The sequence below is a fragment of the Cladophialophora psammophila genome (genome assembly GCF_000585535.1).
Source record: "Cladophialophora psammophila CBS 110553 chromosome Unknown aczJe-supercont1.2, whole genome shotgun sequence".
In the NCBI taxonomy this organism is placed as follows: domain Eukaryota; kingdom Fungi; phylum Ascomycota; class Eurotiomycetes; order Chaetothyriales; family Herpotrichiellaceae; genus Cladophialophora; species Cladophialophora psammophila.
In genome coordinates, this window is record NW_006912923.1 from 1,179,917 (window position 1) to 1,205,897 (window position 25,981).

A 25,981-nucleotide genomic window follows, 5' to 3' on the forward strand; every position below is an offset into this window, starting at 1 on the left:
TCTTGTGCATAACAAGCTACGCAGTAAGGATGCAAGTCTTTGCAAGGAAATTCCCTCCCCGGGGGGTTACTTCGTGTCTTGGAATACCGCGTTTGCGTATGAGAGTGGGAGATGGTGGAAGACACACCTTGCACACCACCGCCACCGAATTCCTCCAAAACAATCAACCAGACTGGACTGACTCAATGCACCAAGTCCGCGAAGCGATTTCCAAAATTTGTCGAAAGTACCCCGACGAATATTGGCTGGACAAGGATGATAAGCATGAGTTCCCGCTGGACCTTCATCGGGATTTGGCCAAGGATGGCTGGCTTGGTATCTGTATGCCCCAGGAGTATGGTGGTTCCGAGTTGGGTATTTCTGAGGCTGCAGTTATGATGCAGACAATATCGGAATCTGGTAGTGGGATGTCTGGGGCTTCGTCCGTCCACATGAACATCTTTGGCCTCGAACCTGTTGTCAAGTTTGGTACTGCGGAACAAAAAGAACGCATACTAGTACCACTAATTCAGGGTAAGGAAAAGTCTTGCTTCGGTGTGACGGAACCCAATGCCGGACTCGACACATTAAGGCTACAGTCTAGCGCCAAAAAGCAAGGAGACAAATACGTACTGAATGGTTCCAAAATCTGGACGTCGACGGCCCAAATAGCGGAGAAGATTCTTATCTTGGTCAGGACGACGCCTTTGGATCAAGTCAGCAAGCCAACACAAGGACTATCTCTCTTTTACACCGACTTGGATCGATCGGTGGTCCAGGTAACAGAAATTCCGAAACTAGGGCGCGCGGCTGTGGATAGCAACGTTATTTTCTTCGAAAATTGGGAGGTTCCGGGGGCTGAGCTTATCGGAGAAGAGGGTAACGGCTTTAAAATGATCATGTACGGCATGAATGCTGAGCGAATCCTCATCGGCGCCGAGGCATTGGGCCTGGGATTTGCAGCATTACGTCGAGCAGCAATTTACGCACAGGAGCGTACTGTCTTCAATCGGCCAATCGGAAAGAACCAGGGCATTCAACATCCACTAGCAGAGTCATGGATGAAGCTGGAGGCAGCAAGACTGATGCTCTATCTTGCAGCGCGCCTCTATGATCAAGGCCATTCCACGGGCGAGTACGCAAATACAGCGAAATATCTGGCAGCTGAGGCGGCATTTGAAGCTTGCGAAAGAGCGGTCCTTACACATGGCGGAATGGGGTATGCTAAGGAGTACCACGTGGAGCGATATCTGAGGGAAGCCATGCTCCCAAGACTTGCACCAGTCAGCAGAGAGATGATCTTGAACTATATCGGCGAGCGAGTGCTTGGTTTGGCCAAGAGCTACTGAATGACAGTTGGCCGGGTGTTTTAATGGTGGCAGAACCATCTCTTGATTGTTAGTGACATATTCTTTTTGGGGGTCAGGGGGGCGGCCAGCGCGACGTGTGATTAACGGCATCTCACCAATGGAGGCGGACTAATCAAGAATATTCTTTTGTGGTTATAGAACTGAAGTAGACATCATCTTGTGAATTCTTAATATGTCCATCTCCCGCCTCGGCTCTGCAGGGCTGCTGACTGGGCCATCGCGGCAGTTACAGAGCAACACCACATCGCCTTCTTGCATTCCCAATGACTATTGGGGCCATGAGAAAATCTAATCTCGAGCAGTACGTGGGTTCCCGGTGACCATGTCAATCACGTGCGGCATACGTGCTCGCTGAGGTGCACAAGGAGAGCGGAAAACTATTCTGATCATAAACCGTACGGCTGTCCTCTCGTTGAGCAGCCTCTTTGGCAGCGCATTTTGTGAGCGTAGTTTTAATGACCCCTTAGAATCATCGGCAGCGAGTCTTAGAAACTCATATTGATGAGTATTGCCTTAGGCTCAGTGTATGCCTTCAAGGCATACTCGCCGAATTCCCGACCGATACCTGACTGTTTACGGCCACCAAAACATACTTGCATATTCATGTACGAGACACAGTTCACGCCCACAACTCCAGAGTCGAGCTGCTCAGAGCAGCGCAAAGCCCTTTGAATATCGCTGGTAAATACACCCGACATCAAGCCATACTCGGAGTCATTTGCCCACTTCAAAACCTCCTCTTCTATTTCAAAGGTCCGAATTACTGCCACTGGACCAAATATCTCTTTCCTGTAGATGTCCGCGTCCGGTTTCGGGTTTAGAAACACAGTCGGCTCCATATAGCAGCCGGTTTCTCCGTGCCTAACGCCACCAACAACCAGTTCGGCCTCCTGCTTGCCTCGATCAACCATCATTTAGACGCGCTCAAGCTGTCCTTGATCAACTAAAGGACCGAGCTTAACAGATGGGTCCTGTGGGTCGCCCAGATCATCGGTAGCCGCCTTCATCATCTCCAGGTATCTGTGGATGAAATCTTCGGAAATGGACTTCTGAACGTAAACTCTCGTAGCCGCAACGCATACTTGACCTGAACGTGCCAATATGGCGTTGATGGTCCATTTCAGGGCGTTATCGAGGTCAGCATCTTCAAAAATGATGGCCGGGCTTTTCCCGCCCAATTCTAGCGTGACTCGCTTTAGGTTACTTTGGGCGGCAGCTTGTTGAATGAGCTTGCCTGTATTTATGCTGCCGGTAAAGCTGATCTTGTGCACCCTCATATGTTGAGCGAGGAGTGCCCCAGTGGAGCCATCACCTATGAATTTCAGGTATAGTTTAGCTTCATGCCGCGAGGAAAAAACCAAAGACATCGGAAAGCAGTGCCTCAAATAGAAGGCTCTTGCAGAAGGGCAATTCCAATTCAAGTCGCACAAAGACCGAATACAGCTGCATGTCCTCCCTGTCGGTTGTAATTGAAACTTACCGGGCAAAATCTGTAGGACGCCAGGTGGAAAGCCGGCTTTCTTAAATAATGGGCCCAGCGCGAGAGATCCCAGTGGAGTCTTCTCAGAAGGCTTCACGATCAGCACATTGCCAGTAGCCAGACACGGTGCTGCTTTGAAGAAGAACGTGGCAATAGGTGCGTTGAAGGGATTGATTGCGGCACAAACTCCCAGCGGTTCATGTCGAACGAGTTTGACAAAGCCTGCGGGTATTATTTTCAATCAGCGACGTATATTCAAGATGTGACCGGCATTTTTTCAAGCTTACCGTCGTCGGTGGGGAAATAATCGCCCTTCTGCTTGTCCGTCCAGCCCGAATAATACAAAATGCAGTTCACCATGTAGTTCTTTTCGCGCGTCGGAATTATTGAGACTGGATTGCCAGAAGTCTTTGAGTCCAGAGTGAGTATTGGAATAAGCTGGTCTTCCAGAAGCCCGGCCAGTCTGTGTAAACACTGCATTCTCTGCGATGCGGTAAACTTGCTCCAAGGTCCTCGGAAAGCCTCCTCAGCGTGCTCTACAGCAAGGTCTACATCGTCTGAATTGGCGATCGGGATCCCATCAGCGACAACGCTGTTGTCTTTTGGATTTCTCACGGTAAAAGTGTTGGACGACGAGGAGGAGACGTATTCGCCGTTGATATACATCCTCGTGAAAGACCATGGGTCCAGGTCGGGGGCTGACGAGGTCGAGTTCATGGTGGTAGCCCTTTTAATCGATGCGGCGGGCTTCGTTTGCTAGAGTTGATTCACTTAAATCCAAAGTCATTTACCAAACGAAGCATAATTGTGAATCACATGTGATGTGTTGCCGTGCCGAAAAGAAATAGTGCTCTGTTAGGAAGAGCGCCTGGAAATGGAAAATGCAACACCGTAGCCCGCCGTGTCCGAAACCCTCATCAGTACGTACTGCGCTCTCATGCCCGACAAGGCGTCGGACTACACGACACGGGAGCGAGAGTATCGCCGACCTGACAAGGTTAGCTTGAGGCAGCTCTGCAATGACCCTTAGGCAACGAGGACTACACCACCGAGGGCGGACCCCTAAAAGTCCGGAGATTTCAAGTGAAGTGGGTTCTGGGGCAGGAGTCAGTTTTCAGGTTGAGATGTCAGTTATCAATCTCGCGGGCCCTGAGACTTATATCGGTACGACCACCGCCTCGACTTGCGAGGGGATAAATACACTTTTACTTGCAAACTCCACCCGCAATGGGGCTCTCCTGGATCCTGCTCGCCATCCTTGGCGTCGCCGTAGTCCTGCGAATACTACGATATGGTCAACGATCGAAGGGATATCCTCCTGGTGAGATCCTTGAGGCATTGAATTGAAGAATTCGTAGCTGAATTTGCTCTGAAAGGACCGCCCACCTTACCATTCATTGGGAATCTGCATCAACTCCCAAGGAGCGGCTTACTCCATGAGAAATTCCAGGAATGGGCAGACCAATGTCAGAAACAATCTGAATTCACTCATTCATGACCACCTAAACTCACAAATTCAGATGGGCCGGTGGTTAGTATCAAGCTTGGGAGTCAGACCATGATCCTCTTGAATGACAGAACAGCGGTCAAAGAGCTCTTGGATAAGCGAAGTCAGAATACATCCGCCAGGATGGATATGTTCTTGGGTGAATTTGGCGGCCACAACCAAATTCTAATGCGCAAGTGAGTAGTCTCCACATCAGAAAGCGAGGACGTCACCATTGATATCCCCGTCAGCAATGATGAGACCTGGAGACGCCAGCGTCGAATGTATCATCGGAATCTGAATGGTCAGAACGCGGACGTGTATCTCCCGTACCAGGTACCCACACCTCTGGCCGATGTGAAATGGGTACGTGTTAACCTAGGCCGGGAAGGACTATGAATCGATTCAGCTGCTGGGAGATCTTCTGCAAACCCCCGCGAAGTTTGAGGACAATCTCAAACGTTACACCGCTAGCATCGGATACACCATCGCATATGGAATGCGCATAAATTCGATTGAGGAGAACAAAGCGGCGCGAACTCTGTTCGAGGTGAGTACAGACAGCAAATAGTAATGCGACATCTCTGTTACTAAAGGGCCCGGCCCAGTGGACGGCAGGTCAGGTGATAGTCGGAATGGGGCTGGCCATCACGGACTGGTGGCCCTTCCTTCGCATATTATTTCGAAACATGCCAACCAGAATCATCCCCTTTCTCGGAGAGATCGACAGATTGAACCGTATAGAGTCCGACTTGTGGGATGAACAGTACCAAATTGTTCGACGCAAGGTTGAATCTGGACATGTCAGACCCTGTACGCAGATTTCAACGGGGTTTCGTTGACCCTGGTCATCCACCCTCAAAACGAGGACCTTCTCTGACGCCACCAATAGGCTTTTGCAGAGACATGATTGTTAGCAACGATGTGAAAGAAGGGTTTCTGTCCGAGAAGGATCTCAAATTTAACGCTGGTCACGCGTGGGCCGCTGCAAGGTGGTATCATCCAGCTGAACTCGTGGGTTAGAAAATGCTGACCAGATCCCAGTGATACCCAATTCACCTCACTTTGGTTTTTTGTCAAGGCCCGTTTCGCCCAACACCAACCGTCCCAGCTGCGCTGACTTTTTTTTTTGGCAGGCTATGCTGCTCTACCCGCAATGCCAAAAGAAAGCGCAAGAAGAGATTGACGCCATAGTGGGAGCCGACAGACTGCCAAAGTGGTCCGACTGGGATTCCCTCCCATATACGCGCGGTGTGTTGAAGGAGACTATGCGTTGTAGGGCCTCTAGAGTTTGCCGCAGGCTTACCAGTTTCTATGCTCACCCTCAAATTTAGTCTATCCAGCCACCATTACTGGAGGCATGCCGCATGCAGTGGTCAAAGATGACATGTACTTGGGATACACCATTCCAGCAGGAGCAGGGCTGGTCAACAACGTGCGTTAGCGTCTATCCATAAATCCCCAAGCGAGACATAACAACAAAACAGGTGTGGGCGGTGAACAATGCCGTTGAAAACCCGCGCAATTTCGACCCTACTCGCTTCCTCGAAGATTCACAGAGCTCAATGGAGTCGGCCGTGCAGGCGGATGCCAGCAAGCGTGATCATTTCACCTTCGGCGCAGGACGTCGGATCTGCCCAGGCGCCCATGTTGCTGATCGGGGCTTATTCGTTGCCATGACCAGGCTTCTTTGGTCGTTTAATTTCGAGCCATTTCCCGGGGAGAAGGTTGAACAAGATGCTTTCCAACCCGGATTTATTACTTCTCCAGTGCCCTTCAGGTATGCACCCTCTTTTACTCCGTCCGGTGGTGACTTGGGAGTCACCGTCCTAGCACGAGTTCGCGAAGCTAATCAGCAGAGCTTGGCGTGCCCTCAGGTGCCAGATAAAACCACGGAGTGAATTGAAACGATATCGAATTACAGCACTCTGGGAGCAGTCAAAAAGCTTCCTCGACGAGAACGGTGACTATATTCAAGAGTTCTACGATAAGATGGTTCGCGGTGAAGGTGTTACAGTCTGAAGGAAGCATTGCGAGAGACTTGGATCTAAATGTACCGATCATCAATGTCAATATTGAACCAAGCGCAGAAATCGTCTTTGATACCGAGGCCGGAAACAGGTCATGTTCTGAAGAAACAGCAGCGGCTTTGCCCGGTATAATTAATTTCGTTCAAAATCGTCCAACACCAGTCTGTTAGCCCGTAGGTGGCGTCTCCGCGGCCCTCGAGTTGCCACTAGAACATCCTCTGGGAGGTTGAAATATGCTGGCCCAAGGCAAGCACAAACCTTGAGCTTGGCTTCGAAAATCGGATAGCAACTCCTCCCACTTTTGGCCACCCTACGCTACTCGGCCCCTCGCCCCAACCCCCGCGCCCAGACTCACCGAGAAAAGAAAGTGACCAATCAATATATTGCCGAGAGATGAAGAAACTCCGGCCAACCAGACCTAATGCTCTTCGTCGGACCGTATGGCTACGGCAAGTGAGGCGAGACACCCCTTGGGGCTTCCAGCGCAAGGTCTTGCAAGGCCTTAGGAATGGACTTTTTGAACAGGTGGAAGTCGTGATGGTTCCGCTATAACAGGCCTGTCATGGTAGACCTCGCGCAATCATCGACAACAATCAACGTCTTCTCGCCAAGTAGATCAGAATGTCGAATCTATTCGAAGGAAAAGTCATCGCCGTTACAGGTGCCGGCTCAGGTATGGGCCTTGAAACTGCCAGGCTCCTTTCAGCACGAGGCGCCTGTGTTGCCATGTGTGATGCCAATGAGGAAACACTTTTGAAGGCTCGAGATTCAATACTGGAGACGTTGCCTCTGAACAGCGGCTCCAGGCTGCGAGCCTCGGTGGTGGACGTACGTCAACGGAAGCAGGTCGACGACTGGATGCAGGATTGTGTCGACCACTTCGGCAAACTTGATGGAGCGGCGAACATAGCAGGGATATCTTTTGGAGGCATACCCATCGAGGCCATGACCGACGAGGTATTCAAAAGAGTAATCGACATCAACCTGACCGGCATTATGCACTGTATGAGGGCACAAATTCCAAAGATTTCACCCAACAGTGGAATCGTGAATGTCTCGAGTCTAGCAGGTTTTCTCTCTTTCGGAGAAGACTCACCTTACGTGGCTTCCAAGCATGGAGTCATTGGACTTACGAAGGCTGCCGCACAAGAAGTCGGGGACAGGGGCATTCGTGTGAACTGCGTCGCACCGTAAGTGTTTTCAAGATATCGCTTACAGTTCACTGCCAGCCAGCGTTTTATTCTTTGAAGCGGCTGACACAAGATCCAGGGAATTCACTCAGACACCGATGCTGGAAGCAGCAGGCCTCGTTGATGTCAAAGGGCTCAGTCAGCTTGCAATCAAGCGAGTAGGAAAACCTGCTGAAGTGGCAGAGCTTATAGCTTTCTTACTATGCGATGCCGCATCCTACATTACAGGTAGCGTAAACTTCATCGATGGCGGCTGGATGAGTTCCTAGGAAGTTGCCCCGGTAGGAAAATGCACTACAGACCCTTCAGTCACCAGAGCTTGGACCTTTCCTAATCCCGTACCGTGCAAAAAAAACACGTGCGATATGCTCGTATTTGGAGGCCGGAGACTTGGTGATTTCCCAGGTTTCGAATTAGATGATAAGCCTACCGTAGGTATCGCGCTTGACGCACGGAGAAAATGGCTGCCGCCTCGGGTCTGATCTGCTGAGTGGAGCTGCCTTTTTGGTTTGGTTCGGCTGGCCGTTCCCCTCGGCCCGTTTGATTCTGACAATCATTTGATTTAGATGCCAACTAGACCATCTGTTTCTGAGAAAACCATGTCCGGCTGCATCCTTCATGCCCGACAGTGAACTCAGAGATCATAGTTGATCATGGACAAGACTTTGAATGGGAAGGTAATTGCAGTCACCGGCGCTGCGTCGGGGATAGGAAAAGCTACAGCTAAGCTGCTCGCATTAAGAGGTGCGACAGTGTCCATCTGCGACATCAAGTCATCCGAGTTGGACCAGGTCGCCACGGAGATAACGAACGCTGGAGGCAAAGTATTATCCGCTGTGGTTGACATTCGAGATGACTCTCAAGTTGTTCAATGGATTGAAAAGACAATTCAGCAATTTGGTCTTCTCCATGGCGCCGCAAACATTGCCGGAGTCGTACCGAAGAGGTTCGGCATCGATCGGGTGGAGGAGTTGGACGAAGAAGACTGGAACTTCACCATGGAAGTCAATCTGATAGGACTTCTACACTGTCTGCGAGCTCAGATGCAGGCAATGTCGCATCCCGGCGCGATTGTGAATATGTCGAGTGTGATAGGGTTGACCGGCATGGACAGAAATGCGGCCTACTGTGCTTCAAAACAAGCCGTTATTGGGCTCAGCAAGTCCGCTTCGAGAGAATTGGGACCTCGCGGATCCAGAGTGAACGTGATAGCACCGTGAGTCCTTGGACCACCACTTCCTGTGGGAGATGACAGTATACTAACGGGTCGTGTGAGTAAGGGGTCCTATTGATACTGCCCTCTTAGCCGACCGGTACGTTCCGGATGATTTGAAGAAAAATACACTGGCACCCCGTGGCTCCTTGAAGCGGGTAGGAAGACCTGAGGAGGTAGCTGAGATGGTCGCCTGGCTACTTTCCGACGCGTCCTCGTATGTCACTGGCTCAGTTCAGATCATTGACGGAGGATGGATGCATTGAGCCCCAGGATCGATCACTGCCCTGGATTTTCGTTGTTGAGCTCTATAGAATTTGAGAAATCTGGGGACAACATTCACTACGCCAGGCATCATTGGTCTGATGACGAATACGGTACAAATCACCCCATTCTAGTGGTTACTGTGAGCACGAGTCTAGAACTTGTGCTTTTCTCTTGACATGTTGGTACACCTGCCATCGATGTTTGTAAGGAAGCTTTCATCTTGACCGATGATAGATGGTCCCGAGTAATTCTTCACTGGGGCGTCAGTTTGTTTCCAAATTGGCAGGTTGGAATACTACATAACATCACCATAGGTGATACATCGTACCTCCGAGAGTGACAGCTCTTCGACGTGAAATTCCCTCAGCCGATAATCAGCCATTGTGTCGAATGTGGAAGACAAACGTGGAATACGCTCCTTGATGTAGGAAACACGACAGATTGAGAAGTCTTTGCTCCAGCAACCACACATTTTGCAAATTAAAGCAAACCAAGGTACCGAGGTCACTGGTGAGGCCCCTAGTTCGGGACCAACAGCGCACTCTGTGCTACTCCTTTGTCTTGGGTACTCGTTCCTCTGCTCTCACCCAGAGACCATGCTGGACAAACACGCCATGGTTTTCATACTGGTCAAAAGGTTTCATGGCATCGACGGCAGTAAAGTTGAACCTCCTGATAAGCTCGAAAATTGCCTTGTGTAACTCGATCCTTGCAATCTTTTCCCCCATGCATTTATACCTCCCATAACCAAACACCAAATCATGTGCCTTCTCCATTCGTGCTAGCCTCTCAGGATCTGCATCAAACCAGCGTTCCGGCCTGAATTCGGAGTAGTCCGGGCCATAGGCTGAATTGTTTTTGAACACGTTCCAGCCACAGAATCCGATGGTAGTGCCTGGGGGGAGATACTTGCCCTCATGGTAGTCTCCATTTGGGCCAACCACACGCGGCAGTAGACCAGTTCCAGCTGGGTGGTAGCGCAGAGCCTCTTTGACGCAAGCGTTCAAGTATGGAAGCGTTGGACCCTTCGCGGCCGATATGATTTCCGTCAGAGGAACTCCTGAGGCATCGCACTCTGCTTGTAGTCGGGTGCAGACTCGTGGGTTTGTGATGATGTAAAACAAACCGGACCTCAGCACGGTAGATGTCGTGTCCGAGCCGGCGAAAAGCTGCAACATTCCTTCGTCCGCTATTTCACCCTGCGTCAGACCATTTTTGATGAAGCTTTGGATCATGTCCTCCCGGACGACTTTGTTTTCTCCGAATCTCTGGCCAACGATCTGACCCACTACGCCCTTGATTTTGCCCACACCCACCTTGGCTTTGAGCGATGGCATCATCATTCGTTGCACAATCGGGTGACGCATCAGATAGATGAAGAAGGGGATGGCGCTGACAAAGTTCATCAAGGGGAGATTCTTCGCGAGGGTCGTCACGTACAAGTACATGTCTTGGTCATTTTTGAGCCAACCTAGTGGTTGGCCCAAAGCTAAACAGGTAATAGTGTCCAGTGAAGTACTGTGCCGCGGCTGCTAAGTCAAACTTCTTCAGGCTGCTACCATTGCTGATGTACCGATCCTTGATGAGGGTGATGAGCTGCCAGAGAATGTCGTCCATGTCTCTTTCCAATGTCGGGTTATCTTTGCCGGCGTACTGCCAGAGTTAGTGGCTGCTAAACGCCGGGACGTGAGCGCTGCTCAAGGACATACTCCAGCCGCGACCTTCTTCCGCATTTCCACGTGCTTGACTTCATCGGGCTCAGAAAGCAGATTCTCCCGCTCTGCATCAAATTTGAAGGCTCTGTACCAGTCGCCACGGTGATACGTTGACCGAGCCGCATTAATCCTTCTGATCAGTTCTACATCGCAAGTAAGCAACGTATTGGGCCCGATGCGGGCCAAGGAACCTGACAAAATTGTCAACGCTGAGCTCCGCGTGGATGGACGTTACTCTCAACACACACCGTATTCGGTGCACACATCCCCGAGGATCAGATGAAGTTTGTACGTTGTGACTGCCTTTGCGTACCAAAGGTTGGTGAATGCCGCGAGCGGTGGGCCTTGGAATTCTCGTAGCCGCCAGTACGCTCTAACTGTTGAGACGGTGTACCAGATGAACAAGACAGCACCTGCCAAAAGAAAAACCGAGTGGATTGTCCAGTCATGATCCTTGATGGCCGAGGGTAAGCCGGCTAGAGAGTTGAAATTGCCCATGGAGTTGTCATACATCGCCAACAATTTCCCTTTCATCTTGTCGACAAATGCGGACGAGACTGAATTCTCAATGTGGAACACAAGGCACTACCTATATGAGATCGCCGTGGTGTGCTCTCCAAACCGAACATATTTTCGAGACCAATGGCATTGAGTGAGAACGTCATGCGGTCCTTAAACTCTTGGATCCCCCGCAGGACGGAGAAATACAGGAAGACCCCAGGAGTTCTAAGCCGACCAAAAGGGGGAATTCTTCATTCGCGTCCCACATGTGTCTGGACACGCTTGCAAACTACGACCGGCAAAACCTTTTCTCCATGGGTCACAGAGGTTGATCGAGTGTAGCCCATAAACGGTACGCAGAAGTCAACCGTAACGAGAGTCAGATGCAAGTAAGACTAAGTAAACAGAGACCAATTGACCGTTGTAAATACGATATGTGCGGTTATTCAGGAGATTGGGGTTTACGTGCTTTGCTGGAACAAACGACCACACCGTAGCAGCTCTCGGTAATCTCAAAGCCGTGATCATCTAATGGTCTAGCTGATCTGATCCAATCGCGACGCAAAGAACTGCGTTTCCTGCCATATCTCGACAGATGCAAACCTCCTGCCACTCAAATGTTGGACTCGCACTTTCTTCTCAAGGTATTGGCTACCGGCGAGTTCTTGGTCCCACAGATTGTCGAATTTTGAGTGAAGTTTCCGACTCTCCGCTTTCCAATCTTTGTAGAAGGTTTTCGGGATCAATGTCTGCACCTACTGGGTTCTCGACCCATTGCGGCGAGTTCATGAATTTTGTAGCGTCATTGGGGTCGTCGAAATTGTCGATTTGGGTTTCAAGTTCGTTTCCATCGGGGTCTTCGTAGTAAATACTTGTAGTTGGCCCATGATTGACGCTCCAGACGGGGTAGATACCAGCTTTCTTTCGCTGCTGATAAGCGGTGAGAAGGTCGTGTAAAGAGGCATATCCGAATGCAATATGGGCGAGACCAGAGCGCATATACACATCGCCGGGGGGGTGTGGTCGTGTGCCCTGACGACCAATGATGGCTATGCGATGGTGTTCATCATCGTAGGTGATGAAGCAGAGGAAGTCGTTCTTCCATACGATTTGGCCTCCTAGTGAAGTTTTCCAAAAGTGAATCATGGAACGAAACTTCTCGGGCACCGTGCGGATGACAACGTGGCACAGCGCCTTAGGGGAGAATACACTGTCTGCCTGCGAACCCATCTCCACAGTAATGATCCTCTGAGTAAGGCGAGTATGTACTCTGAGGTGCTTTTGGTGAGTCTGAAGTGAGATACCGGCTGACAGGAAGTGGAAGAAGAGATTTGTGACCTAAAAATCAAAAACATGGGAAACAGTGCTCCGATGTTGTTGACCATCCACAGGCGCAGCGGACCTGTTAATGTCAGCATCGCCGTACTCGGCCAAATTAGAGCGTGATTGCATACGCGATATGTGATCTTGGCCGAGCGTATCTAGGCATACGTGTCCTGAACGAATGAAGATGAATGCCCTTCCCTGCCGGTCTCGGGACTATACTGTATACTGCGAGGGCCAATGTTGTTCGTGGAGCTGGACTTGAAGAGTGCTCGGCGTTGTATAGGCCTATCCGCTCCGAGGCTGTGAGAATCCAAGCCGCTTCCATAAACGTGGGCAGAAAGCTTCATAGCTGTTCGATTAGGTTGCTGGCAGTCAGGAGGCTCCATTCAATCTATCTGGTGTTCCCGGTGGAATTACTCGGTACATAGTGCCGTATTGACACCCATAGTGGATCAGCATATGTACATAGTAACAATGAGACGCGCCGCGATGGAGGCCTCACCATTGGTCAAGTTCCGGATCCCCGAGTGGCACTGTCCCCCGGTGCCCAGCCACACGAAGCTCAGCAGGTCTGGGGCTCGTCCAAATGGCCCCGCTGTCGAGGACGGAATATTCACTGATGAAAGACCTCCTCGGTCAAAAGGCGCCGCCTCAGAACCTAAGCCGAACCCCCCAATGCTGCCGCCCGGCGCCTTCTCAACGGGGGACTAAAAACCCCGACTTGCCTAGGCCTAGCTGCTTGTTGGCGAAACCTCCAAACGAACTTCGTGTCTCCGCCGAAGCCTACCTAGTTCAAAGACAAGTATGCTAAGTTGCGAAGGATCGTAGACCTCGAGCGATAGATAGTAAACCTTACAACCTCTTGTTATATGTCCATCGGCACTTGGACTTCTGTGGCTACTACTCTTGATCCCAGGTCAAGCTGAATAACATGGCGCGCTCTGAAAAGGGTCATTTTCTGATCATAGGCGGCGGCTTTGCTGGGCTGGCTACCGCGATTGAACTGAAACGGAAAGGTTTCAGTGCAGAAGTGTTTGAAACAGCTCCCGAGCTAAGTCTTATCGGTCTGTGGTCTATGATATTTGTGCAGCCGTGTCTAGGCTCATACATCTTATAGGCGATGTAATCCAGATAGGATCAAGCGCAACTCGCATCATCTCGAAATGGGGCGACACACTGAAAGGCGTCACAGAATATTCCAGCCGCCCGAAAACAATGAGCATTTACAATTCGGCTGGCGAACTAGTTTTCGATTCTCCAATTTTGGCGGATTATGACGGCTTTCCCATCCTGTTTTCGAACAGATCAGGCGTCCAGAAATGCTTTTACGAATATGCGCTAAGCATTGGGGTCACAGTCCACTTGAATACGCGCGTCACCGAATACTTTGAAAACGATGAGTGCGCGGGAATTACCATTGGCTCCAAGGAATTCAAAGGAGATGCCATCATTGCCTGCGATGGCATCCACAGCTATGGTCGGCGCTATGTCACGGGTATCAATCAGATAGCACAGACCAGTGGCTTTTCTGTGTACAGGTCGTGGTTCCCGCTAGAGCGATTGAGCCACGATCCTCTGACCAAACATTTTACATCATCCACCGAGGAAGAATTGATCATGTGGGTAGGACGAGACACACACACCAATCTTTTGGTTTTGCCTAAGCCTCAGGGCGCTGTCGTCTTCGTAACACACCCGGTAATGTTGCCTCCGGATGCTCAATCAGCATTGGACTCTTACTTACCCCGCGCCAGGATACAGACAATGAGGCATCAGAGTCTTGGAGTCGAAAGGGAAGTATGGAAGATATGATGAAGAATGTGGAGGGCTGGGATCCTATCTGTCGTGCTGCTGTGGCGGCCGTACCACAAGAGGTGCTGATTGATTGGAAGTTGCTGTGGCGAGATCCAACAAGGAAATGGGTTTCTGACAAGGGTCGTGTGGTTCTTGTTGGAGACTCCGCTCACCCTCATCTTCCAACATCTGGCACCGGAGGCGTGCAGGCCATCGAGGACGCCGCCACATTGGTCGCAGTCCTGGATAGCTTGGGAAAGGAGAAGATCCCGCTGGCATTTAGAGTCTTTCAGAAGTTAAGGTGAGTTGTTGCCTCCACGAAGCCCAACGCTTCGAACGTTTGCCAACAAGTCATACCCTAGGTATGAACGCACCAGTCTCACCCAGAGAATGGGTTGGGAGACTCGACACCGATGGCATAAAACCGACTGGGAAGCTGTCGCTAAAGATCCAGCCATCATGAAGATGCCTCAGCCTACATGGATTTACGGCCATGACGCTGAGAAGTACGCATATGATCGAACCGCCGAAGCTGCTGAGAGTGTGGAGAAGGGCACCGCCTTCCAATCTACCAACATCCCAGAAGGACATGTTCATGAAGACTGGACGGTTGAAATGATGCTGGCCCTGGAGCAGGACGAAGTCCAGAAGAACTTTTACAAAGTTGCCAACGTTTAAAGTTGGGTGCAGAGAAGAAAATTTCTACCTTTCTCCAGATGCCCGGGTATTCTAAGCTACCATAGTCTCCAAGTCTTGAACAATAAAATCATTCACAACCATTACTTTTCTGAAGATCTCGTTTGCGACATTGTAGGCCTCGCATCCGAGCGGTCGAGCAGATACATTGCGAATGTCAACATACGTGTATTCGGTATGCAAAGTCATTGCCGGGAAATCGGCCTCCGGTTTAGGTTGCCTACCGCTTCGGGCATGGTCGCGCGCTGGGCGCACAGCCGCTTTTGACGGCTATAAGGACCAACTCGCCCGTCTCAACTCCCTCATGCCTTCCAACTTATTTTTCCTCTCTCGACTCTGCCCTCCCTGACACATCTGTCGGGTCGCATCTCGACACCGCTTGAATGTCTCACCTCCTGCCGCGTCAGGCCTCCCATCCTTGATCTCCCCTCAGCTCCCTCGAAGTCTGCCTCGAAGTCTGCCTCGCGGTCTGAATTTCCTCCCGTGCCGTATCGGGCCCCTTTCCATTCGATCCAAATTCTGCCTCGTCTCGATCATCCTCGCAATCTGCGATCGTCACACCTGCCCCCCCCTCTTGCGAGGAGGACCGTTTTTGGACCCTCCGTGCGCCGGATCCTTCTATGGCTCCCTTAGCTTCGCTAACCACGCAACGCACCAGCTCAGCTGACTAGATCCATCACCTATGCATGCCTCGACGAAAGTCTTGGGAGCATGGGTGTGACTGTCGACAAGTCAGCGAGTCCCCTTCTGCCATCTTGTGAAAGTTGACCCATGTGACGTGTTCCCTCAAGCGTCTGTTCCAGGCCCAGCAGTCCCCTCCCCCTCACCCACAGCAGGTTCGACTTCGTCGACCATAGCAAAATCGAATATCCTCCGGGGCGCCGTGGTCGACAGTCAATTCTCCACGCTGCACCATTTGAAAGGGGAGGGATGCTGGGTCTCGACTTTGTGGAGCGAGACATTGAAGGTGGCTGGAGCGCCGCGGATCCTTTGGCTCGAACCGGCGCACAGAGCTGGGCGTCTCACCCGGTACATCCAGTCGCGAAAGTGCCGCACAGGGTGGGTAGCAGAATGCCTGCATGGCTGCCTACGCTCCGTCTCGCGAAACGCAGGTTGACGGGGGCTGAGTCTTCGGCTTCAGCTCTCGGTATTTCTGCGGAAGAGAGTCATGATCTGTCGAAAGGGACACGTCAGCATGTTGCAGATGGTTCCTCAGCCGCTGTCTCTTCGTTTGATCTGAAAGAAGTACGGCGCCTCCCCTAGGAGGGGCTTGCGAACGGCACTTAGGGAGGAGGATATAGTGGGATTGTTGGAACAAATTTCGCTCCCACGGACGGAGATGTTGGTTCGCTGTTGTCCCTCATTCTCGAGACCACTATCACCGGGTTCAATGCCATCTTCGGGATAACGGTGGCCCCCGATTCGTATTTTTCGGTGGCATGACCCGTTCTACTTCGTTTCGGCCATGGTATTCTCCCTCTCTCGGCCCCACGGGGCCTGGACGCACCGACAGCAGCTTTGGGAAGCCAAGGATCAAACCTGGCAGCTGTGCGAGACTTGGAATTGCGCATTGTGAGAGAAGGGAAAGCATGGAGCGCATTAGGCCGTGGTGACTGTCTATATGAATAGCCCCGGTTCCCTCGCCGTTCTCTATAAAATCCGTTCTCTTGCTCCACGCTCCTCGAAATAGCACACTTCAATCATGGCGACTTTCATCGCGTATCAACCACGAGCAAATAAAACGTCCTTCAGAAACCGCGTCTTCGGCAAATCTTCCACAGTCGGCCTCCACAGTCAATTGTCGATCAGAAATAGCTCCAAGTATCCGCAACAGGAACGGCCTACGGACAATACGGGTTTCGTCGCTTTGGTGGATTTAACTACCTCTGCCCGGGACTCCGCTCGAGAATATCTAGTGGAGCAAGAGATTTTGGGACTAACAGCTCATGATCCCGACAGACGCGGCGTTCAAGTTGCCAGAGTCCGTAGCAATGACGCGATCGACAGTGACGTGGTTGAAGAAAGCGAAGAATGTGACAACCACGACAACATTGACGATAAAAGCGAAATCAGTAACCTTCTATCGCCCACGGCCATCTTTTCCCGAAGCGACTCAGGGTTTGGAGGAAGTGCCGGCCTTAGCAGCAAGGCTTCCACATCACCCATTTCCATTGACAGGATCGGCGAGGTGTGTTGGCAAGAGGACGACTGTTGAGAGTCGTGCCGGTTTTCCGCTATGGCTGCAGCAGGTAGTCCGCCCGGAGCCAGCCAAGGTAAGTAATAGAGATCTTATGTCTACGTATATTAGCCACGCATACTGATGTATTTCTCTAGACAACCCGATTGTGCTGGACGACGTTCAGCAAGTTGACACCCCCAACAATGCTGCCTTTGACGACGAAACCCTCGCCCTCAAGGTTACGGACGGTATCCCTCCCAACGATTCCTCCCTTTCTTTGTCTGAAGGAACTACAGAACTAGGCAGAGAGGATGGAAAGGAGGATACGGGCTGCCTGATAAAATACAGTATAAACAATCCTGCAGGCGACGGGAAAGAAGGAGGAAGCGAGAAATCATACAAAGCCAATGCTCTCCACATTCATATTCTCAACAGAGGCAATGGCAATGATAAGTGCGGTGACGCTGGCATAGGTTCAAATGCACCTGCGTCTGTTGGCTGAATCTATGATGTCTTTGCTAAATTTGAAGAGACCTTTGTCAAGGCGAAGCAGAGGCAGAGGATGGCGGTTGCGACTCTCCATGGCTGCCTAGACCGCGACGTTACCGTAGGCTCTATTCCACGCCTCGCCGGCCACGAAGAGCATCGGTCAACTCCAGACGATGGCGCCCTGGACATAGAGTAGCTTGTAGGAGCAGCGAGCGCTAACGTTGACCGCAATTGCTTGTCAAAGTGGGATCGCCTTCCGATCGAACCAGGAGATACTTATTGAGGACATTTCTATAGTGGCCAGCGACCGCTGCTCAGGTGGGTTCAGTATCGGCGTCTTCGACCTTTTAGTCTCGCCCGAGTTCTAGTATAGGAGACCACAGAAGGAGTCAGTGCCTTTACGGAACCATCGCCATCATCGCCTCTAGTGGCTGCGCATAAGGCTACTGAAACTAGTCCCGGTGCTGGCATCCAAGGAGCACCGACTCGAAAACGGACTCAATCATCTACCCAATCCGCTATTCTCTCCAACGATGGTAATCCTCCAAAACGTTCTTGCCGCGCAACGAAGGAGACGTGGAAGGTAAAAGAGGCCAAGGGAGGCACTGGAGGAGGCGGAAGCCAAGCGGTCCCAGACCTCATCGGATCGACGCAGAAAGAAACTGGCTCCTTGCGTTCCCCTAGATTCCGCTACAAGGGGAGTAGCTGGCGAGGTGGCGGACATTGAGGATGTCTATCTAGGACAGGATGGCTCCATCAAGTGTCTTATCACATGGAAGCTATTGTCGATCACCGTGGAGAACCCCTGTTGGCCAATAATTAGGGAAGGGACGTGAAGGTCTGCGCGGGAAGAGGTCTAGCCACCAGGAAGTGCAGAGATGGGCTGTGTGATCAAGTGGCAATCTAGGAAGAAATGAGGATCGGCTGGATCCCTTTTAATCTGGTTAGGAATAGGGGCTGGAAGATTAGCGGGAAGAGGTCAACCATCGTTTAGTACACAAGGATTTATAAATTCATTCTCGTTTTGTTCTGTGTATGAATCAATGTAGCCAAATGGCAAACGCCTTGTAGAGTGGTCCTTATAGGGCCTTTGTTGCCAGGGACTAGGCTGGGTTGATATCCAGAGCTAGTGAGCTGCGACAAACTGAACAGCCAAGTCCAGAGAACATGTGATTGGTGGTAGCGAGTTCCTAGTCAGTCGCGTCTGGTTAATGAGTGTAGCATTCATTCGCCTCAGATCGAGCAGGAGGCACAACCAGAAGGTCAGCGATTCGCGCAGGCTCTGAAAAAAAGAGGTGGACACTAGAAGGAAAAATGCCCGACTGAACCTCGGCATGGTGTTCCATCTAAACAGGCCACCTTAAAGACCGCCATCAACAATACTTGATAGAATTGATCACCGTCCTCATTGGCCACACAGACTATTGGATCTGACTGTGTATATACCATTTCCAATGCCTTCTTTACTTCGGAGAGCCACAGCTGTATCTTGAGCTGCTCGACTTTCAAAGAATGAAAGTCGTATATTTTCCTGCTTCAGTTTTAACTTCCTCATTCGTGCGGTTTCCAGATTTCCTCCCTGCTGTTTATTTCTCCGGGTCGAAACGCGACCGATGGATCCGGGTACGTAGGTGCTACGCTGCGCGCGCCTGCTCCTGCCATGGTCCGGAGGCTCAACGATGGCTGGCTACCAACAACTTCAAGGGAGGATGTTCACCACAATGACTTGACCTTGAGAGGTCGTTACGGCATTGACCTGTGTGTACAATGGTGTTGGCCCCCGAGGCATATTCCGCCCCCACCATATACCTCGCTGGCAAGGCCTATCTAAGTTCAGCCTTCTTCAACCTCGCAATATGCCATTGGCGCATATTGACTTTTCTGTGGCGTTTTCCTGTCTCACTCTGTTGCATTCCGTCTCAATCTGTTGCCTATTAGTTCAGGGACAATGCAAGGGATGCTACCCCTTTTTGCCTTGCAGACAGGTATATAGCTTGGACGGTGCCCCCGATCGATGGGAGGTACCAGAGCCAAATATTATAGTCGAATTGACATCAAATGGTCCTGCCATTTGAGTGGCGCAAATCTGATGCTCAAGGGATTTTGCCTCAAAGAATAGAGCATACTGACCAGCGCGTAATCTAGACCGGCATAGAGACATTGGGTTATTTAAATCGTGATGTATACCACCCTCTTACTCTATATCCGTAGGAACATACGCATCAAAGTACCCGGTACTCCTCCCCTTCTTGTTGGACATGGGCTTGGCACTGCGCAACACTCTCGCCAAATTAGGTTTAGCTTAGTTTCAGTAGATAGCGAGATAGATCTCTGTAGAGAGTTCTCCTGCAACTCTCTACAAATCAATCAATCAACTAAAACCTTTTCTCTATCGTGGTGCATCATCCAACAGAGATCAGCCACTGGGTCTCGCCATCAGACCATTGCCCCTTTTTATTCCGTCTCATTTGTTGCCTCAGCTCTTGTTCTCCAAGAAGGCGTTTGGCTTCGCGCAAGACGAACTCTGGAGTTCTGTCAAGGGATATCGCCAAGTCCACGGGAGATTGACCTCGCCGGATCCACAGTTCGATCTCTTCGTCTCTTGCCTTTCCAGGCAGTCTCTTGATGAACTCAATGGTCTTAGGTTTTCCTGTTGGATGCTCGAGAGTGATTTCGATGTTTTTGTTGCACTTAGTATTCTCTAGAATCTTGTCACCTTAGTTTAGAAGGAGCCTCTACGTAACGAGTCCCGTAATAAATCGTTAGAATGCGTCTATATACTTATCGCTTGTGGCGTATCTCATCGTCTCGGCGTACCTCTGTAAGACACTTATTAAGTCCTCTCGGTCGGGGATGGTGAAAGTCTACGCTACGTCTGCTAGTTCATCGTCTTCATAAAACAGGATAGAGATATATTCAGTTTTCTGACTTGTAGCTAACGGACCCATTCGGAGAGCTTCTAAATCGACATAGACGGGTTACGCCCAATCTGGACTCGTGCCACGGAGATAACAGTAAACTGTCTCGGGCTTTCGAAGAGCACATGTGTCGAGGTACTCGGGGTGCCTCCCAAATCGAAGCCTGCAACGGAAACTATGAACGTAAGTTACATAGACGGAAACATTAAGCGCCGGAAAGCCAGGTGTGTGACTCGACAACTCGGCGTCCACGTCTACACACATCTTCGAAATACAATGACTGACGTCCTGAGCCGCATCCTGAAACTGATGGAAGAATTGATTGCGCAGATTGGCAGACTTTCGCGGCCTACCCGGCCATATTCGTCTAATATGCTTCGAGAAAGAACGATTGATATTGGAATCCCATGTCAGGCAACGAGCACGTTTCAACTTCGGTGCAATTTGACCAGATGATTACCGCGTCGTTGGGGTCTGCAAAATAGGACATTATTCGGCTGAGGCCAGCGATCGTCTATCGTTCCCAGCTACTCCGTTTGTATAGTACCCAAAGTCATCTGGATCTCTGGACGTGATTCAAAACAGGCCCGGAAAATCTAATGCATTGGAATGAAATCAATTTCGCTTCCAACCATTGAGAAAGGGGGAAAACCCCCTCGTGGTCGATTCAGACGACAGACAACTCGGTAGGAGGTGCGAACATCAAACCTCAGCTGCGTACATGGCAACGATTAGGCTTTCTAGGACCAGTATGTACTGGACCATCAGGCGGTTCATACTGTATCTACGGCCAATTCGTCAGCCCAACCTCGAAATTTCAAGCGCTGTAAGGGGGTTGGCGAAGCAAGGTGAAACACGTGGTAACGGACTAATTGGTCAGACTTTGTTTCGGTTTGAACATCTCCGAAGAACGACCATCTGATTACACATGCTCGCCATCTGATTGGCCAGCCAGAATCGACGAATTGCTCGACGTCTGGCCGGTCGAAACATCGACGATGGAAGTTGATCTACAGGACATGTACAAGGATCTGTGGCTATATGTTGAATAGGAAAGGGAGCCTTTTGACACATCGCTCAATGCGAGATTCTGCTAGTCTTAGGCCAGGTGTCGCAGAGCAAAGCCTCACTAATATCATCATCTTGCGAATCGACATCAATGTCTTCCGAGCCCGTGGTCTCGAGACTGTTGCCCCATTGTGACGACTCCTAGCCCAGAAACTTGGACAGTTGTGGACTTTCCGACGACAAAGTCATGCTGTCCACGTTCCCGCTGGACGGGAGATCTGGTGGCCGGTTTGGGGGCAGCGCGAACCATGGGCTCTCCACCACATTAGAAGAGGAACAGGTAAGCAAATATAGGTACGGGAGTATAGGTAAGCGGACCTGGGTATGTGAACTTTTCCGACCCCGTTGAAGGCTAGGGGACGTCCCTATGGAACGTACCCAGGTCACGCCTACCCGTATTCGCGTACCCGTGTTCACTTACCCATATCCCTCTTCCTATGGTATCTCGACTTGAGAGGGACCCCACGCTGTGAATGTGGTCTAGACAATTTTGGGCTAAGCCGGTTCGGGCTCTCGCTGCTTGACCACGTAGAAAGAGGAATATGGGTAAGTGAACACGGGTAGTTTGGCGCGTGGAAAACCTGTCAACTCGTCTTCCGCACGTGACTGGGCTGGCACGGCTTTGCTCATCTTGGGCTCACTTTCCGCTCCTGGTGAGCTCTCGAATCCTCAATCAGAATGGAACGGACACGTGCTCTGAACCTACTGCGCCACAATAAATCAAAAGGGACGAGCTTTTTGTGCTGGGGCGTAGGAGCCAAAGACTTAAGCAGCCAAGCAACCCATCACACATCCGATGAGGTCTAGGCGCTTGGTGGCGGCTTGGATATTCTCCCAAAAGCGGCTCAGCGTCATACACCAACAAACGGCGTCCATCAGCACGATGCCGCGGCCCGCAAGGCCAAGCAAGAGAGGCCCCCTTACCGACAGTTTTTCTCAAGAGATACTCGCTTTTCGTCGAGCTTCTGTAGTAACTAGAGTGCTATCTCGCCCATAGCATCAAAGCCTAGAATTTAAGGGCCACCAGCTCGAGGTCTCAGTTTCTCACTTTTCTCACTTGCCTCCGATGTTTTAAATCCACTTCACCACTTCTAACCTTATCCCTAAGCTTTGACGAGGACTTGTGATAGAAAGTACATGTAAACGTAGTGCGATCCGACCGTTGAACGGATCCTGGTGCCGTCTCCAAGTGTCTTGCCTCGTCTTCACTCGGCTCAACAATGCTCGCTGAGAGAGTTCTTGTGGCTACAGGTGTAGCCAAATTTGCACCCTGGCCAGGCTCGACATCGACGTTTTCTCCATCTCGGGTTTCAGATTGACGTGGGTCATATTGGCCCGTGCTCCTCAAAACCAATGCGAGGGGCTGTCCTTCAGGCAAGACGGGGGCTTCAGTGGTCCTCGAATCCCCCGAGATGCGAGCAATAACAAGTGGGATAGACGCGTCGGTTCTGGCGACGTTGTCATCTTCGGTTGGTGTCTTAGGCCAGGTACCGAGTCAGCCATAAGAGATATTGATAAGTACAAGGCTGACGCTGCGTCAGAATGCACTCAAGAAGTTCTACTTGCCTCAATGCTGTCACTGACTGACGGCGTGGAGACACCTCTAGATTTGACTCGTGCAGAATTGGGAGGAGGAGAGCTGGTGCTGGAGGCGGTCGAAGTTGTCTTGGATCTAGAAGATATGGTAGAGCTCATGTAGCGGGGGGGGGAAGAAGTCGGCGAGGCCATGATGCGAATATCGATACTCAACTCTTTAGCCTGTTCGTCAGTTGAGAAGTATGACCAACCTTTCAGAGAAGAACCAAGTGCAACATGTAAGAGATATTTGTATCCATCCAGAGAGAATGAGAGATGGGAGGATGCATCCTGTACGACCCTCGATGAAGAGTATTTCATGTGATTTATGAAGAGAACGACAGACTGCGACTGATTTCGGGCTCAGACACGTCGATCCGGGAAGGTCTAAACGATATCTAGTTTAGTGCGGCGACCGGTGTGAAGGTGCTTTTGTAGCTGCATGCCCTGACTAAGCCAGTCAGCTGCCAGCTGAATCCCCGCACCTACTTGGGCATTGTCATACACCCACAAAACATCCTCGAGTCTCTTGAAGTTCGAACAAGATATACCGTCTCAGAATTTTGGCTTTGTTGCAGCGGACGCGCCTTTAGCAACCCATTTAATATTAAACAACGATACAATTCGGAACGTACCCTATGGCCACACGAGGAGCCTCTCCCTCTTACCAAAACGCTCCCACCGAGGCGGAATGGAGTTTTCATCAGGATGATATCATTCAATATTTCGAGAAGATGAAACTAAGTGAAGTGCGCAAAGTAATGGAGCGGGACTATGGGTTCGTAGCAAGGTAGGTGGTTGAGCAGCCGCGCCCCGGACCTCGGCACCGGCCTCTCACTGATCGTGTCGTAATTAGCAAGAGAATGTACGAAACGAGACTCAAGGCATGGGGCGTTCGCAAAAACACTTCAGCTATTGAAAAGAAAAATCTTCTCAGTCGGATCATAGTTCAATGTGCCAATAATCAATCGAGGAAGATAACCGAGATTGAAATATTACCAACGGACCTCCATAAGCTTGAACGATATGTGAATAAGGATTCCACCAAACAATATCCAGAAGTGCCGCACAATAATTGCCACATTGTTTTCGATGCTCGGTACCCTGGTCAACGGAGCCCGGCACACGTTCGAGTGAAAATCGCCATTTCTCGAAATCATACCAGTGGCAGACCAAAGATGAGAATGAAGATCCTATCAAGGCAACCAGATCAGCCTACGAGCCCCGGAAATGGAAGCTTTGACTATGATATATCGCCTTCTTTCCTCGCAGAGTCTGATGTAGATACAACTAACCCACCATGCAGCAAGGTTGTACCGGAAGATACCACTTGGAACGACCAAATTCATTATTACTGGATATACGAAACCAGCCTGCCACTAGACTCTCTACCCATCTGCTCGGATGAATTCAGTTTTGCGCTAATTTTACAGAGTGTCAAAAGCCACCTTAAATCACAATTCAGTCGTCAGGCAACAGACAGCATCGAATATAGAGATGGGGCATTTGATTTAACCGCAGCTGCATTCTGGAGAGACATAAAGTACGCGATTTCTCTACTTAAGAGACAGTCTCTCAAAGCGTGGGAAACGTTAAGAGAAGCTGGAAAAAAGGTGGATTTGACAATCAGTCCTGAGCCAAGATGTTTTATGGGTGAGCTATTCGCCACAACGTCACCCGTCAACACGAAAGTGTGTCCGGGGTTGCGTACAGTACTTTTGCAACTTCTCTGGAAAGAATCGTATAAAAAATTAGGAGTACAACATCCGTTTTCAATTGTCTGCTTTGAGCTCCAGAAAGGCGACACCCATCGAGGACAATCAGAACAGGCCATTAAACTGGTCCGAGATCTGTTTGCTCAACACCTGGATCCTTTGCACCCAGAGACTCTCCGATGGAAGCGAGCGGAAATCACTTTACTAAGGCGGGATGGTGAGCTCGATTCAGCTCGCCGACTGTGCCTTCAGCTCCTGGATGAAACAAGGTCAAATCCTAACACCTGTACGAAACAATCGAGGATCGTGTTGAATGAATTGATCAAGATGTACATGGACGCAAAGGAATATGACCTCGCCGCGAGGTGCTGCATTGAAGGTATCGGTGACGCAGTAAAGGAGCTAGGGGTAAACTTCCCAGACGACTGTGCTGTTCGGATGATGGAAGACATGGCGGACATAGCTGGACTGAGAGGCGATACCGGAGGTCAGGTTTTCTGGCTTCACCAGGCAAAACTAGGAAGCCAGAAGACGCGTTCTCGATCATTCACTACGGGCTTTATCGACGAAAGCTTGCAACAGCTTCAGCCTACATCTCCTGCGCAATTGCAGACGAGAGGTGCTCCTGTCTAGATGACACACCTACTTTCTCGCGTTCGGCCAAGTCTTCGGGCCTTTGCATTACTATAATCTATGGTAGTATGGATTATGCCCCTTCCCCTTGGCCCCTTCCCTCTCGTCCTCCTCTCCTTCCGAGTCCTTATCGTGTCTTCCAACTTGGCCCTCCACTTCATAGATTTCTCTATGCGGCCTCACTTGGTTGGAAGGACGATCCTCCCTATACTATGGAGTGCGATGAGACGCAGTCTAGCGATCTTGCTTTTCGCTTTCGTTTTGAGGAGTCGATTTGGAAAAATCCTTGTTCAATCCTGTGTCTCTGGCTTAGCGATCTGTATCCTGGTTTCAATGTTCTTATCCTCACTCACGTCA

The 25,981-nt window shown here is 50.6% G+C and overlaps 14 protein-coding genes across 14 annotated transcripts; 8 read left to right on the forward strand and 6 right to left on the reverse strand.

Annotated features, from left to right (window-relative positions):
- Positions 1-98: 98 nt before the first annotated feature.
- Positions 99-1,328, forward strand: A1O5_01758 (acyl-CoA dehydrogenase; the record flags this gene model as incomplete). Its single annotated transcript, XM_007742374.1, has 1 exon — positions 99-1,328. One exon carries the CDS (start codon positions 99-101, stop codon positions 1,326-1,328), a length of 1,230 nt encoding a protein of 409 aa, XP_007740564.1.
- Positions 1,329-1,834: 506 nt separating this feature from the next.
- A1O5_01759 (aldehyde dehydrogenase (NAD+)) lies at positions 1,835-2,260 on the reverse strand (the record flags this gene model as incomplete). Its single annotated transcript, XM_007742375.1, has 1 exon — positions 1,835-2,260. The coding sequence occupies one exon, from the start codon at positions 2,258-2,260 to the stop codon at positions 1,835-1,837; it is 426 nt and encodes a 141-aa protein (XP_007740565.1).
- Positions 2,261-2,263: 3 nt separating this feature from the next.
- On the reverse strand, positions 2,264-3,546 carry A1O5_01760 (uncharacterized protein; the record flags this gene model as incomplete). Its single annotated transcript, XM_007742376.1, has 3 exons — positions 2,264-2,661; positions 2,830-3,051; positions 3,117-3,546. The coding sequence occupies 3 exons, from the start codon at positions 3,544-3,546 to the stop codon at positions 2,264-2,266; spliced, it is 1,050 nt and encodes a 349-aa protein (XP_007740566.1).
- A 510-nt stretch (positions 3,547-4,056) lies between these two features.
- Positions 4,057-6,216, forward strand: A1O5_01761 (uncharacterized protein; the record flags this gene model as incomplete). Its single annotated transcript, XM_007742377.1, has 9 exons — positions 4,057-4,150; positions 4,206-4,295; positions 4,350-4,512; positions 4,567-4,651; positions 4,707-4,865; positions 4,912-5,152; positions 5,339-5,590; positions 5,650-5,750; positions 5,803-6,216. 9 exons carry the CDS (start codon positions 4,057-4,059, stop codon positions 6,214-6,216), a joined length of 1,599 nt encoding a protein of 532 aa, XP_007740567.1.
- Positions 6,217-6,966: 750 nt separating this feature from the next.
- On the forward strand, positions 6,967-7,804 carry A1O5_01762 (uncharacterized protein; the record flags this gene model as incomplete). The annotated part of the gene is made up of 2 exons (XM_007742378.1): positions 6,967-7,535; positions 7,615-7,804. The coding sequence occupies 2 exons, from the start codon at positions 6,967-6,969 to the stop codon at positions 7,802-7,804; spliced, it is 759 nt and encodes a 252-aa protein (XP_007740568.1).
- Positions 7,805-8,188: 384 nt separating this feature from the next.
- A1O5_01763 (uncharacterized protein) lies at positions 8,189-9,014 on the forward strand (the record flags this gene model as incomplete). The annotated part of the gene is made up of 2 exons (XM_007742379.1): positions 8,189-8,751; positions 8,816-9,014. The coding sequence occupies 2 exons, from the start codon at positions 8,189-8,191 to the stop codon at positions 9,012-9,014; spliced, it is 762 nt and encodes a 253-aa protein (XP_007740569.1).
- A 549-nt stretch (positions 9,015-9,563) lies between these two features.
- Positions 9,564-10,463, reverse strand: A1O5_01764 (uncharacterized protein; the record flags this gene model as incomplete). The annotated part of the gene is made up of 1 exon (XM_007742380.1): positions 9,564-10,463. The coding sequence occupies one exon, from the start codon at positions 10,461-10,463 to the stop codon at positions 9,564-9,566; it is 900 nt and encodes a 299-aa protein (XP_007740570.1).
- Positions 10,464-10,470: 7 nt separating this feature from the next.
- On the reverse strand, positions 10,471-11,264 carry A1O5_01765 (uncharacterized protein; the record flags this gene model as incomplete). Its single annotated transcript, XM_007742381.1, has 3 exons — positions 10,471-10,668; positions 10,725-10,921; positions 10,979-11,264. 3 exons carry the CDS (start codon positions 11,262-11,264, stop codon positions 10,471-10,473), a joined length of 681 nt encoding a protein of 226 aa, XP_007740571.1.
- A 618-nt stretch (positions 11,265-11,882) lies between these two features.
- On the reverse strand, positions 11,883-12,461 carry A1O5_01766 (uncharacterized protein; the record flags this gene model as incomplete). The annotated part of the gene is made up of 1 exon (XM_007742382.1): positions 11,883-12,461. One exon carries the CDS (start codon positions 12,459-12,461, stop codon positions 11,883-11,885), a length of 579 nt encoding a protein of 192 aa, XP_007740572.1.
- Positions 12,462-13,488: 1,027 nt separating this feature from the next.
- A1O5_01767 (uncharacterized protein) lies at positions 13,489-15,029 on the forward strand (the record flags this gene model as incomplete). Its single annotated transcript, XM_007742383.1, has 4 exons — positions 13,489-13,621; positions 13,675-14,255; positions 14,312-14,652; positions 14,714-15,029. 4 exons carry the CDS (start codon positions 13,489-13,491, stop codon positions 15,027-15,029), a joined length of 1,371 nt encoding a protein of 456 aa, XP_007740573.1.
- A 1,720-nt stretch (positions 15,030-16,749) lies between these two features.
- On the forward strand, positions 16,750-17,262 carry A1O5_01768 (uncharacterized protein; the record flags this gene model as incomplete). The annotated part of the gene is made up of 1 exon (XM_007742384.1): positions 16,750-17,262. The coding sequence occupies one exon, from the start codon at positions 16,750-16,752 to the stop codon at positions 17,260-17,262; it is 513 nt and encodes a 170-aa protein (XP_007740574.1).
- Positions 17,263-17,283: 21 nt separating this feature from the next.
- A1O5_01769 (uncharacterized protein) lies at positions 17,284-17,728 on the forward strand (the record flags this gene model as incomplete). Its single annotated transcript, XM_007742385.1, has 2 exons — positions 17,284-17,320; positions 17,382-17,728. 2 exons carry the CDS (start codon positions 17,284-17,286, stop codon positions 17,726-17,728), a joined length of 384 nt encoding a protein of 127 aa, XP_007740575.1.
- Positions 17,729-20,261: 2,533 nt separating this feature from the next.
- A1O5_01770 (uncharacterized protein) lies at positions 20,262-20,932 on the reverse strand (the record flags this gene model as incomplete). Its single annotated transcript, XM_007742386.1, has 1 exon — positions 20,262-20,932. A coding segment is annotated over one exon (239 nt), but the record flags the coding sequence as incomplete, so codon positions are not given.
- A 2,982-nt stretch (positions 20,933-23,914) lies between these two features.
- Positions 23,915-25,624, forward strand: A1O5_01771 (uncharacterized protein; the record flags this gene model as incomplete). The annotated part of the gene is made up of 2 exons (XM_007742387.1): positions 23,915-24,066; positions 24,133-25,624. 2 exons carry the CDS (start codon positions 23,915-23,917, stop codon positions 25,622-25,624), a joined length of 1,644 nt encoding a protein of 547 aa, XP_007740577.1.
- Between the last annotated feature and the right edge of the window lie 357 nt (positions 25,625-25,981).